Below are 13,554 nucleotides of genomic sequence, written 5' to 3'. Positions count from 1 at the left end.
ATGTGATTGGTGGACCTTAGTCTGCATCTAGGACCCTAATTACAAGGGAGTCTGAGTTTCATTTTGCAGTCTCTGTATTATTAAAAGGTACACTAGAGAAGGTATGGGAACAGAAACAGAATAGACACCGAGTATCAACAATGGATATAAATAGGGCCTACTCTCCTAAGGAAAAATATTACAGTGATTCCATGTGATTATTAGAAGCAAAAAGTAGAACATTTAAAAAAAAGAATGTCAACCATATAACAGCTTCAATTTAAATTACCTGAGTTAATTGATCAACTAATGCTTCCCTTCTATTTTTTCAGTAGATGTGTTAAATTTTTAACTGCACTGCCCTCTAAATGTTTAACTCTCTGACGGTGTTGTGACAGTAAAGAAAGAGAAAGAAGAGGATTTATGGATAGACGGATGGATAAATGAAAGGATGGATGGATGGGAGGGTGGATAGATGAAAGGAGGGAGGGGAAGAGGAGGGATGATGGATGGATAGATAGATAATGCTGAAATTGTAGCTAAAATTTTTAAGATCATTTTTATTAATTAACACTTTGGAAAAATATGACATCCATTAAACAAAAACCCTTACATATGTAGAAGTCTTTTACCTATTTTATTTTTAGGAATGCTGACCAACAAAGAATATTGTGGAAGATTCCTGATATTTCTCAGAAGTCAGAAAATGGAGGTAATGCAATCATAGGCTTATTTTATTTAATATATAGAGTTGAAATAACTGTCAGATATTAAAAACCTATTAATCAAAATACCCTTAACACTAAAAGTAATCAAAGTATTTTGGTTAATTTTGTTATGTATTATTATTTTTACCAATAAGAGAAAATAGTTCTTCAATGAATCCTCTGTTACCTCTTTTCCTTCGAACACCCCACATCAAACAGACCGTACATGAAGCAGAGACCTTCTAATGAAACACGTTTTTATTCTGTATCAGATCTCACACTCTGATAGTTTAGATATTTTTCACTTTCCTTGTATATTAATCATAAGCTGGAAATACATTGCCTTCCAAGTATCATGCTTCCAAATTTTGAAGTACCATTTGGCTGAATTACATTTTTATTGCTGTATTTAAAAAGTCATGAATAATATTTCATGACAAATATTATTCATCACTGTTTTGTCCCTGAAATATACATATACTATGTTCTAGGAAGATTGATTTTGCACTTTAAACCTTGAATACAATTTCCAAAATTATATCCAGAATGTTGTGTTGACTGTTATCTTTTAAACTGTTATCAATAATACCCTTTTTGTAGGGGTAGGTTCTTTATTGGCAAGATTTCAGTTATCTGAAGGCCCAAGCAAACCTTCCCCATTGGTTGTGCAGTTTACAAGTGAAGGAAGCACTCTTTCTGGCTGTGACATTGAACTTGTTGGAGCAGGGTACAGATTTTCACTCATCAAGAAAAGGTTTGCTGCAGGTAAGTGGGTATCTTGTGTGCTTATTTGCAAACAACAATATTGCCTTAGCTATTCTTCCTTAAGAAGAAATATGTTATGATTTTCTGATCATCTTCCTCCTCTTCTTCTCCACTCCCAACCCCCATGTCCCACTGCAATCAGAAAGCAAACTAATTGTTGAATGAAGTAAAAATAGGACAATAAATTGGGGAAATCAGAAATTAGGATGGCCCTGCCTACTTATCATGGCTCTGGATAGTTCTTACATGTTACTGACCTGTCATTCCCATTATATATGTATGCACACTGAGGTTAATGCTATAAATTCTACTTTGTTATATTGAGAAACAAGATAAATGCCGTTTTGTTACACTGACAAGCAAGATAAGTGCTGTTTTGTCTCTTACCTGAAAATGCTTTTTCTGCAGCAGATCTTCATAGATTTTAGACTCAGGCTTAGCTGAGATCTAAGAGTATCCATCTTTCATTTCAATAACAACTTTAAAAAGTCTAAGCCAAAGACCAGAACCAGTTACCTTGAGCTGAAATGTGGTCATGAGACCCCTTTGGGGGCACACGTGAGAGTTTATTGGTAGGGATTCCCCAATATTAAGGTGATTTGTTTGCCAAGGATTTGCTGGGATACATCCAGGGTTTTATGGTTGCAGTATTGATATAATTATTAATTAGCCCCCTTTCACTCTCAAAAATGGCCCACATTGAAAAGTAATTATATGATTATTCCTACTATAAGAAGTTGGATTCTCACATCCAGGAACAACTCTTCCAACCTATTCTGGGCAAAACCCAAACCCCTGCAAAGTGTTCATATATGGAAATGTGAAAAGGCAACCTGCTGGTCTAGAAAACTGAAAACTTTAAAACACTTTATGTGTTTTATGCTAGTATTGTACCCTTTAAGTATGTAATATTTAGCTTCTAGAAGTAAGGCAGGAAGAATAAAATGTTACCCACATAATAACCGCATTATGGAACTAGCAGATAACCTGTATGTTGTTTTATTTTGCAGGAAAATACTTGGCAGATAACTAATAAAACCTTATGCAAGGATTTGGAGATTCATATAATGGAGAACTGTTGTATGAGAAACAGATTTTAATTTTGGTTTGATGAAAACAAACCAAAAATCTGCACTTGGGATATATCTGCTGGAAATGTCAATGACTTTCAGCAATGATTTCCCTGACCCGCTACCATGATGACCAGTCCTACAGTATTTACTTCTAGGTGTAATATTGTTAATGGTTTTAAAATGTAATTATTGTATTTGTAAATTGTACTCATTCCAGTAAGGCGGTTAGATACTTGAGTTTTAGCATTTTACCATTCCTGAAATGGATGTAATTTAAACTGTGGTATGTAAATTTAATAGTAGTACTGTTGAATGGCACAATGCTTACAGAGGTAGATTGCATTTTGTCAATATATAAAATTTAAATATAATATTGTTAGCTGTCATAAAGGGGGTGCCATGCACAAAGAAAATTAAGCAGAACCAGAAAAAAAAACTTCCTTTTCTTCAGTCCTTAGTATGTTTTACTCTAGTGCTAAATAAAAATTCTATCTTCATATGTTTAGTGGATTAAATTCAGAAACTATTTCAGAAAAAATAATCTAAAGTTACAGCATATTCAAAGAAAAGCATTAATTGCCACTTTTTAAAAAGCTTTTTTTTCAAACTGCAAATTTCATAAAAATGCAAACTGTGTAAACAGGGCCTCTTATTTTTATAACTTGTGTAAAAAGGGAAAGCAATTCATATTTAAAGTTTAAGTATATGAAATTATAAACAAGAGTAAAGAAGATGTTGAAATCTTAATTACTCCCCTCCCTTCCACAGATTAGCAGATATGGGGACTACTGAATAATCAGACTAACACCAAAATTGTGGTTTTAAAATTTCAAGAATTTCCATGGTTAAACTGGTTAACAACTTTTGCACAATATCTCTAGACAGAGACCCTCCCATCCTAGCATGGAGAATTGTACCAAGCATCTTCCTCATTACCCACAGGAATCAAAACATTGACTCTAAAAAACCCAGAAAAGAAAGATTTCAGTCCCCTATTGAAATCCAGAAGTAGAATTTTAGTCATCATTTATATCATATGGGAAGGAGAAAATAAGCTTTATAAATGAAATTCTAACCACATTATTGTGCAATAAAGTTCCTTTTGGATAAGATTCATTATGTGTAACTATAAATCTTTGCTGTTCTTAGGGAATCAAAAAGAGAGTTATCAAAAATGTATGTTATGATTTCATTGTTGCAAGGTATAATAAAAACTGTAATTATTCAGTCTGGCCTCAATATAGGAATTTAGGATGGAGAAGTTCTTCTTCAGGAGTCCCAGCTATAAAACCTTCCTCCATTACAATCTGAAAACATGAATCTTCCTTTAAGTCATAAAACCTATTTTAAACATAAACTCATTCCTGTTATAGGTTATACTATTAAATAAATATAATTATTAAGTTGTTAAATTTATCATTAGTTGCTAAATTTTATTTACATCATTCATATTTGACAAAGAACTTTAGCCCCTTAAAATTTTAGAATCAAATTAAATTTTGTAAGCTTACTTTTAAAATGAATTGTGACTGGCAATTGTTTATAGTGGAATTTTTTAAATTAATATTTGTACTCCTCAATCAGTGCTTGCTACCAAGAGACTGTTCAAAATGATCTGTTTTACCTAAGAAGAATTCTTGCTGTTCAAAAAATTCTCGATTGGCTCCCCAAGCAGTCTGACGTTGAAGTTTTTTGAACAAGTAACTAATATAGTCACTTTAAAGATATTCAATTTTATTTTGAAATAAAAATAGAAAATGAAAACTTTTAAATCTCATAAAACATGGGGAAATTTCAAACACTGGAACCAATGGAGAGTAAGTACCAGAAAATTGAGTATTATCCAGCATATGAATATAAAAATGTGTTTTTAAGATATTAATCCCTGAGAAAACATTAAATATTAACATAAAGCATATTAAAAATATGTAAATATTATTTGTTCTCATGTCTTGCTCATTATATTTTATTTTATACCATTCTAGAGGGAATTAGTAATTAAACACAAGGTTTTCCTTTCATAGAATACTTTTGTTTATATTATAAAATGTAATTTAAAACAGATTACATTAATCTCTAACATTATTCAAATGTCTCTAGATACCAAATTTGAAACTATGAAGATATGATTCCATACCTGGTCTTTATGAAACAGAATAAAAGTCAATGATTTCAAAATTATTAATTAATTTTGAAATATTATTATTATTATTGAATAACAAGAACCTCAGTAGAGAATATATCCCTTCTTCTTTTGGAAAATAGGTCAAATAACAACACAATAAATTCATATCAGGGATTTAGATTTTGGTAGGTTTTTTTTAAACTTGTAGTTTATAATCTCCTGTTATTCTTGTATCCATAGTACTATACAGTAAGAAATAGTGTTAGGAAAAATGATCCTAGACAGTGAAATTATAAAAGAAACATTAGGTCAGGTTCATTATCAATTCCTAAAACAAAATGTGCTACTACATGTTCAGATTTTAATACCAAGCATTAAAAGAAAAAGATTTCTCATTAGCTAGGACACCATTTCCTGAGTGTTATAATTAGATAGAAAATATGAATGCTTTATTTTGCAACATGGAAAATGTGTTTTTTAATAAATTTCATATTTTTCACGTTATTTTTAAAAATAAATTTCTGTTAAGCATTAGTCTGAATTTTATCATAATTGGAACATATAGTTCCAAACAATTTAATTTTAAATTGCTTTTAAAGCTCTATTCTTCTCTACACTTACAGTCAAAATGAAAATTCACTGTATAGTATTTGGAAATGCATTTCACCTGTAAAGAAAGAATGTCTACATTTCAAATGGTTTCAAGTGAATACAGAGGAACCATCCCCTCCAGAAAGTCAGATTACAATTGTTTTACTTTTGTTTTTATGAATTTTTACTCAGTCTCAATCTGCAAAGTGTTTGAGGCCACAATTACTCATATTCCCATTTCCAAACATTCATTTCAAAGAAGGCTTTCAATGTCAGCTCTACCACTAACTCTGCTATATGACCTTAGAAAATCATAGCCCTTTTTAATTTTTCAGCTTTAGAATGAGGCATTGGGATTGCCAGTGGTTTCCAAGCTTTTCTTAACAGTCACTTTTTTCTACTAAAATTGCACATGAATTCCTATTAGCAAAATAACTAAAAGCAATGAAGGAGTTCTTCCAAGCAGTTTAAATCTGGCTCTCCAGAGCACCATTTAAATACCATAATAACACAATTGTGATCTATAAATCTCCCACCTCAGACGTTCCATGGTTCTACTTGATTAAGAGAGATGCACCTGTGGGGGCTTTACAATCACAGTACTTGATATACTATAAAAATTTATATTCTCTTGAGTGCCATATACCATTCACTATGGATGTTAGCTCACCTAATCTTTATATCAACCCCTAAATGGTACATACTCTTTTTAATCAGTATTTTACAAATGGTGACATTGAGTCTTAGATTAATACAATTATTATTAATTTTTTAAAAAGTGACATAGCAGCTGAAAGTAACCCAGTTATCTTGACAACAATGGGAGCAATTGACCTGTTTTACTTATTCATTCTAGGAAATGAACTCTTCTGTTTTATTTTACCATACATATTCCACTTGAATACCCAGGTAAAGGGTGCTATGAAAAATTAATACCAAAATAAGGATAATTCCCAAAGTAAAATTGGTGGCAAAATTATGTTTCTCAAAGCATGGTACGTGAACCACTTGTTTATCATTTATTTAACAAGGGCAATTGTTTTGGCTTAAGTATCACTATAACCCCAGAGCCTAGAAGACAGTGGGCATCAGTAAATTTATACTGAATAAATAAATCTGTAGGGGTGGAGTTTAAGAATATGTACTTTGACAAGCACCCAAAATTTGAGAATCACTGCCCTAGTAGATCTCTCAAATACTTCTTAGTTCTGAAATTGCATCAAATTTTAGACATTCAATTATTACTTGAATACCATTTTTCTAGAGAGCATGTTGGTTGTTTTTTTTTTTTTTTTTTTTTTTCCCATCCAGTCCATTTAGCTTCCTCCAATCTTCAAAGAAAAAAAAAAGGTAGAGAGATTTGTTTAGGAAAACACCCCCTTTTTTTTTAGAGTTCTTTTATGCTGTCTCAAAGTGTCCTAACATACATTCTCTCATTTTCATTTTTCTGTCCTTTTGTCTGTGTTGTCAAAGATTAAAAGAAGAAATAGGGAGGGTGCAAGCTGTCATGAAATCCAGATAAAATTTCTTCCTTCCTGTCAGGGACACAGACATCTAACTTGTGAGTTAACACTATTTATTCTGTAGGCCTTTGAACAATGTGTTATCAGCATCAGTTCAGTTCAGTTCAGTGGCTCAGTCGTGTCCAACTCTTTGTGACCCCATGAATTGCAGCACACCAGGCCTCCCTGTCCATCACCAACTCCCAGAGTTCACCCAAACTCAGGTGCATTGAGTCAGTGATGCCATCCAGCCATCTCATCCTCTGTCATCCATTTCTCCTCCTGCTTCCAGTCCCTCCCAGCATCAGGATATTTTCCAATGAGTCAACTCTTTGCATGAGGTGGCCAAAGTGTTGGAGTTTCAGCCTCAGCATCAGTCCTTCCAATGAACACCATCAGCATGGACTAGTGTAATTCCAAGAGAACTGCACCAATCATTTTTGGGTTTGCATTTTTTTCCTCAAAATTATCACAGTCTGTCAATTAAAGTTGAATGATATGGTAAAATGTAGTAAGGAGATGAGTTTATGGTTTGTTGGTTTTTTTTTTCTTTCTTTCTTTTTTCCAAAAGATGAAGCATTTGAGCAAAGTCTCATTCAATCTAAATGTATTCTTTTTACTACATAGTTTTCTGATCAGGATTTTTTTTTAATGAAAGCATAATTTTTTATGATATCAAAACTAGGATTATCTCCAAATACTGCTTTAAAAGTTAATGTAAAGTCAACATGATACTTCCTTAAAATGAGTCAGATTAAATTGTTGATGTGAATGAAAAAATCAGTCTTTGTTACACTGATAAGGAGACTGTTCTGGTGAACCACCCCACCTCCTTTAATGTGTTTGCTTCTCTCTTGAGGCTTTCTTTTGTTTTCCCACTCTTTTTCTTTTTTTTTTTTCTTTGGCAAACAGTAGTTAAATGCCATTTGCTCATTGATGAATCAAGCATGACTACCATTATATTACTTTTTGTCCACTGAATGCATGGAGGAAAACTGACATAGGAATGTAATTTTTAAGTCCCCGACTATAAAAACAAACAACAAAACCCACTAGCATTTCTATTTCTTTGATATTCTGTCATCTGCTATAGGTGAGAACTGCATTTTAAATATGTAATTGAATACTAAACATCCTTTTTGAAAGAATGTCAAATTTTAGGGTCTATTGACTAACGTTGGTCAGACCTCTTACAATTGCTCATGTTTAATATCTGATTTTTATCCAAAATGAGTATTCCTAGGAGAGAATGTCACCTCCCTGTTTGTTGACATTCACCACAGGTATAACAACTTCTTCTCTAAATTCAGCTTCTAAAGTTATTTTTCCTTTGATTTACAGTATTTGTAATTATCTCCTATCTCTAAGGTAGCACATTGCCCATTCTAAGTACATCTTTAACCTTATAACAAAAGATGTTTCAGAGAAAAGCAAACTTTATGTGTCCCTTAACTGGTAATAATAATAATAATAATAAGGAAAGGGTAATTTTACTTCATTCATCATATTCTGGTATTTCCAAAATCATGTTCAACACTGCTTCTTCTGCCAAGTGTTCATTGTGGTCTGAGAATAAATGATTCTAGACAATAGACCTCACTCTTTGGACATTGTTAATTAATGTTAGTGCTTTAATGAAGCTTAAGAAAGTTGTGAATCAAGAAAACACATCTTGAAAAATCTTTAGAAAAGTTTTGTTTTACATATCTTTCAGCAACTTCAAATAATATAACCAGGAATGCTTTGAAAAAGATGCTTCTGGTTTTTTGTTTTAACCCTAAGGAAAATTTATGCCACTTTAAATGAATCTACTTTAAAGTTCATTAGTATATCTTAGTGAATTTTATCACCTAATATATTCAAAACAGTAAAATTGTTTCACAATTTAATTTTTTTAAGTATTATTTTTAACATCTGCACCTATGGGTATCACATCATGCTGCAATCTGTTGAAGATGGTCCAGATTCTTTACTGAGTGTAATTAATACTCGTGAACAATCCTTGGTAATACTTTATCTAAATGCTTTAAGAAATTAAATCATACTGAATTGATGCTCACAGGATTTTTACATAATCTTGTTAGAAATTATATGAAAAACATTTCAGTTAAACCCAAGAAAAATGTGCTATTTAGTATAGATTTTGCAAGACTCCTACATTCTGTTACAAGCAGAGCATTACATAGTACTTTTTGCTTTGCTTTATTTTGCAAATCTGTTGTTTTCATGAACAAAGTTTCTTTAAAAATTCCTGGGTAAACTGTCTGTGATCAGAGAGAAAAGCGTAAAGCTGAATCACTTTACATTTCTCTAAATACAGTTCAATTTTTAATTCAAAGTGTGTGAATCAGCATTATGGATTATAAAACATTTATCATTTTTAAACATTCCTTTGAATGTGTATATCATGCAAATGTTAATTCCATCTTATTTGTTCAGTTGTTTATTACTTCGCTGACCTTTTCTTTTGGAAAAACAAATTTTAGTAGTTTTCATACATCTCCACTTTAAAATATTTTAAATAATACAAAAAATGACTAGCACTGGGATCACTGTCCCAAGATCAGGTTTTTTCTTGTCTTTATGAGATGATAGGATGATAATTTTTATAGCTGTGATTTTGCAGGTCAGTATTTCAGTTTTACTTTCTTAATATATGCATGAGAGAGACTGACCTCTGTTTCATTTCCCTCTTTGTGTCTGTCTCTCTCTCAGTCTAAGGGAGTTGGAACATTGCTGCTGAATAATTTTTCTTGGAAAAGCCAAGTGTTGGTATGATATATAACTCTCATCTATAAGCAGGGCTTCACTACAGGTCAAGCAGTCATTTGAAGAGCTGGATTTTTAAACTGTTTGAAGAGTACTGGATTTCAATATACAGAGGATTTTTTTTTCACTTTGGATAGGAGAAGATCTAAAATGGTCAAATTTTAATTTTTGTGCCTGCTAAGTGGCAATATAAGGCATTTTTTGTACTTTTAACAGTAAGAGAAACTAGGAAAAGAATCTCAGAGAAATTTAGCTGTATTTCTAAAAGTAATAAAATTCAGTCAGCTGTCTTTGTTAAGGAACATGCTATTAGTGTATACTTTGAGTTGGTGGTAGCATTTATTTAAAGATCTCCACAACATCTGTAGCAAAAGTAAGCAATGTCTTTTTGACCTTGGATGGAGTACATATTTTCACAAAATACCTTGAGCATAAAATATTTATAAAAAGAATAGTGGGCTAAAAGACTCAAATATACTTTGAAAATCAATTAAAATGTTGATGACTGGCTCTTTTTCCTACATGTGTAATTCAACAGAGAATACTTTATTCTCATAGCCGTAACTGCTTTGTCTGTGATGAAATCTCTATTGTGTCTGTGCTGTGCTCAAGAAAAAACCAGCAAAAGAATCATGGGTTTGTTCCTTCACAGAACTGCCCAAAGCTCTCTGATGAGCAATGGTGATATGAATGTGTAATACTGACTTCTTGAAGATAATCATGAGAACATTTTAATGTTACTTGCCTTATACATTAGAAAAAAATGTGGGTATCATTTTTTGTAAATAATGATTTTTACAAATGTTTTTTTTCTTCATAATTTTCCCAATCACTCATTTCACAAAATTCTGAATATGCAATTATTTATCATGGCACATTACTGTAACTAGGGTTCCCATTTCAGGACAAAGTTTAATTATATGTGAGAACAAAATCAAATATCTCAGTAAATTGTTATTTCAATGTAATTTTTTCTGGAAAATAAATGAAAAACAAAAATAAATTGAGTTGTAAATCTCTTTTATTACCAGCCTCTTAAAATTTTACCACATTTCTGGAAAAGTTATTGCATATTTAGGGTGGGCATGGTGGGCAGAAGTGGGGGCTTTAGAGTTGGACAAATCCTAGCTCTATAACTACAGTCTTGAGTATGTTACTCAATGATTCTTCATTTCCTTAAATAAAGTTAATAACCCCTTATCCTGGGATCATTGGACAGATTAAATGAGATAATATTTACCAGTCACTTAATAATTCCTATTACAAAGATCGAAGGCAAATGGAGAATTGGGTGGCAGAGGATGAGATGGTTAGATAGCATCACCAACTCAATGGACATGAATCTGAGCATACTCTAGGAGACAGTGAAGGACAGGGAAGCCTGGCCTGCTGTAGTCAACAAGGTCATAGAGAGCTGACTGAACAACCACAACAACAGTTACATAGTGAATAGCCACAATCCTCTCCTGGTCTTATTTTTCTGTGAATAGCGATGAGATGTGCCAGAAAATGTTACTGCTCTTTCTCCAATACTATCCTAACCGTTACCTGCTCTATCCTTATCCGGATGTATTGTGATTGACAGGCAATTCTAGCTGCACTGGGCACTCATCAAAGGACCTGCACCAGGCTAGGTGCTTAAAGGCACCATCTTATTTCTATCTCCAATGGTTGCCTACTTTGTGAGGGTCCCTTCAAGGTCTGGTGTTTTCCCCTTGTGATGAGGGAGGGGTTCTGCAGTTATAAGGGGGGATAGTTATTAAGGGGAAGGGTCCAGTGGTTGTGTCAGGTAAGTCCTCAACCCCAAACAGTCTCCGTTTCAAATCTTTTTAAACTTTAAGGGCTGAGGAGGGTGATGTTAAGGAAAGTGTAAAAAAAGTATAAAAGTTTATAATGCATGAAAGATAAGCCTGTGAGTTCCAAGGGGTCTTGGGTATATTATTATCTCAGAGTCTCAATTCTCTAAATCTGTAAAGGAATAACAACCCTTTCTTGAAAGAGTTGTTGGGACGACTGGGTAAAACTAAAGCTGTTTGCCAGTACCTGGCAAATGTAATTATTCCTATTATCAATCACACGGTGGAATTGCGGGGTCAGGGGTCGGGGGAGGGGATGGGGGTGCTTTACTTTCTGTGCCTCGCATTTCCTGTCCTAGGAACCGGCGGCATTTCCCATCCCTGTCCTCGACATCTGCAAAAGGAAGCTGATGAGGGCTCTCAGGGCTGCCTCTTGAGTCCCCGATGTCCCCCTCGCTATAGAATGACCCGGCTCCTCTGCAGCTCGCGGCTACCCCCACAGCACAGCCGGGCCCAGGGCAGCCCGCTCGGGCAGTGACGAGGAGCTCCTTTACGTCCTTAGAGGACCACGCAACTACTATGCCTGCCTGGGGCGGGCCAAGGACTCTGTTTGAGAAGGTCACCTTGGAGACAAGTCGCGGAGTCCAGTGGGAGTGCGGGAGTGCGCGGGCAGAGAGGAAGCCTGGGAGGCGGGAGCCTTGCCAGGCGCCCTGCAGTGGAGGAGCCTACGGTCTGGGAGGCCCCCCGGGGCTGAGCCGCGCGTGCAACTCCAGCTCCAGACCTGCCTTAGGTAAGTGCGCCCTCTCCGCAGAGCGCCTGGGCAGTAGCAGGAGACCAAGGCAAAAAGCAAGTTCGAAGGTCCGGGGGACTAAGGAGGGAGAGCCCAGTGTTGAGAAATGGCCTGCCTGCCTTGTCCACGACCTCTCTCTCCCATGCCTTATTCCTCCTCCCTCCAAGAAATTAGAAAAAAGTGACCTCAATTTTCAGAACTGGAAGTGTGCCTGGCCTTTGGTTCCCTGCCTGCCTGCATGTCTGGGCTTTAGAGTGATGCCCAGTGCAGAGCTGGCCAGCCGGGTCCGGCTGTGGAGCAACTTGAGTTCTGAGCAGTCTACCTGAGGTCTCCTTGGAGACACTAGCAGCCTCTGCCTCTCAGGACCTCTAGGTCTGGATTCTAGCCTGCCCCGCAGCTTTGGAAAAAGGGGAACAGACTCAGGTATGTGTGTGTCTCTTTAAGAATGAAACCTGAATGACCTTCTTATTAAATAGGCTCAGTATGTCTTGTCCACACATACACACGCTCAGACACTCTCATGTACACAGACACACTCCTACACACAAACGCACACACATGCAGTGCAAAGACATGTCACACACAAAGGTGCACACACAGACACAGCAACACACGCTCAGGTACACAGATAATCATACGCACAGGTGCACACACAAAGAGATGCTCACACTGGCTCACATCATGGGGACACACTCATGTTCATAAACACAAGCACATGCCCACAGTGACACACGCTCACACAGAGATGCTCACACCCGTGTACGCAGTCTCACGGGTGCACAATCACACACACATCCCACACTGCCTCTCTTCCTAACGCACAGGACCTCCGCTGTTTTTGTGTGCCCTTCAGTACCCTTTGCCTCTGTCTACCCTGACATTGATTACACTGGGGTTCTAGACTGTGTTCTTGTCAGCTCTACCCACTTCAACTGCCACCTTTTTGAAGGTAGGGATTGTTTCTGTCCTAATTTAATGCCTAGCACAGTCTATGAGTCTGTGTATGTAGACAATAGGGCAGTGGAATTCTAGTTCAAGTTCTGGAAAGTCCATTCCTACTTCCAGCTTTTTCACAAGCGTTACTGAAAAGAGGTCGGTTTTCCAATAAATTACCTTGTGAAAAGTTCTGTTTGCTCTTTACAGAGTAAATCGCTGTTGCTTGGCTGTGGGGAATACCCTTTGGAGAAGCAGTTCATCTTAATTTTTCAACAACAAATATTAATTAGCAAGTTTCATTGAGATTCAATTTGAAGGGAGGCAATAAAAATGTTGTTTTCTGGTGTGATAGTATCTTTCTTGTACATACGGCTCTCTTTTCTCAGTAACTTTAACGTCTTTTGCAGTTAAGTATTTTTGCTGCAGCATAATATCATTGGAAAAGACTCTGATGCTGGGAGGGATTGGGGGCAGGAGGAGAAGGGGACGACAGAGGATGAGATGGCTGGATGGCATCACTG

The 13,554-nt window shown here is 35.5% G+C and overlaps 1 protein-coding gene across 1 annotated transcript in view; it reads left to right on the top strand.

Moving 5' to 3' along the window:
* SGIP1 (SH3GL interacting endocytic adaptor 1) overlaps positions 1-2,484 on the top strand; it is a 177,474-nt gene extending 174,990 nt beyond the window's left edge. The window contains exons 24-26 of the mRNA XM_052638056.1: positions 627-691; positions 1,287-1,451; positions 2,462-2,484. Coding sequence (XP_052494016.1) covers positions 627-691; positions 1,287-1,451; positions 2,462-2,484 — 253 coding nt within the window. The remainder of the gene's footprint in view (positions 1-626; positions 692-1,286; positions 1,452-2,461) is intronic.
* Positions 2,485-13,554: the final 11,070 nt, after the last annotated feature.

Source organism: Budorcas taxicolor, chromosome 3 (assembly GCF_023091745.1).
Source record: "Budorcas taxicolor isolate Tak-1 chromosome 3, Takin1.1, whole genome shotgun sequence".
Taxonomy (NCBI): Eukaryota; Metazoa; Chordata; class Mammalia; order Artiodactyla; family Bovidae; genus Budorcas; species Budorcas taxicolor.
The sequence above is the reverse complement of the archived record's forward strand: the minus strand, read 5'-3'. Positions and strand labels throughout refer to the sequence as shown.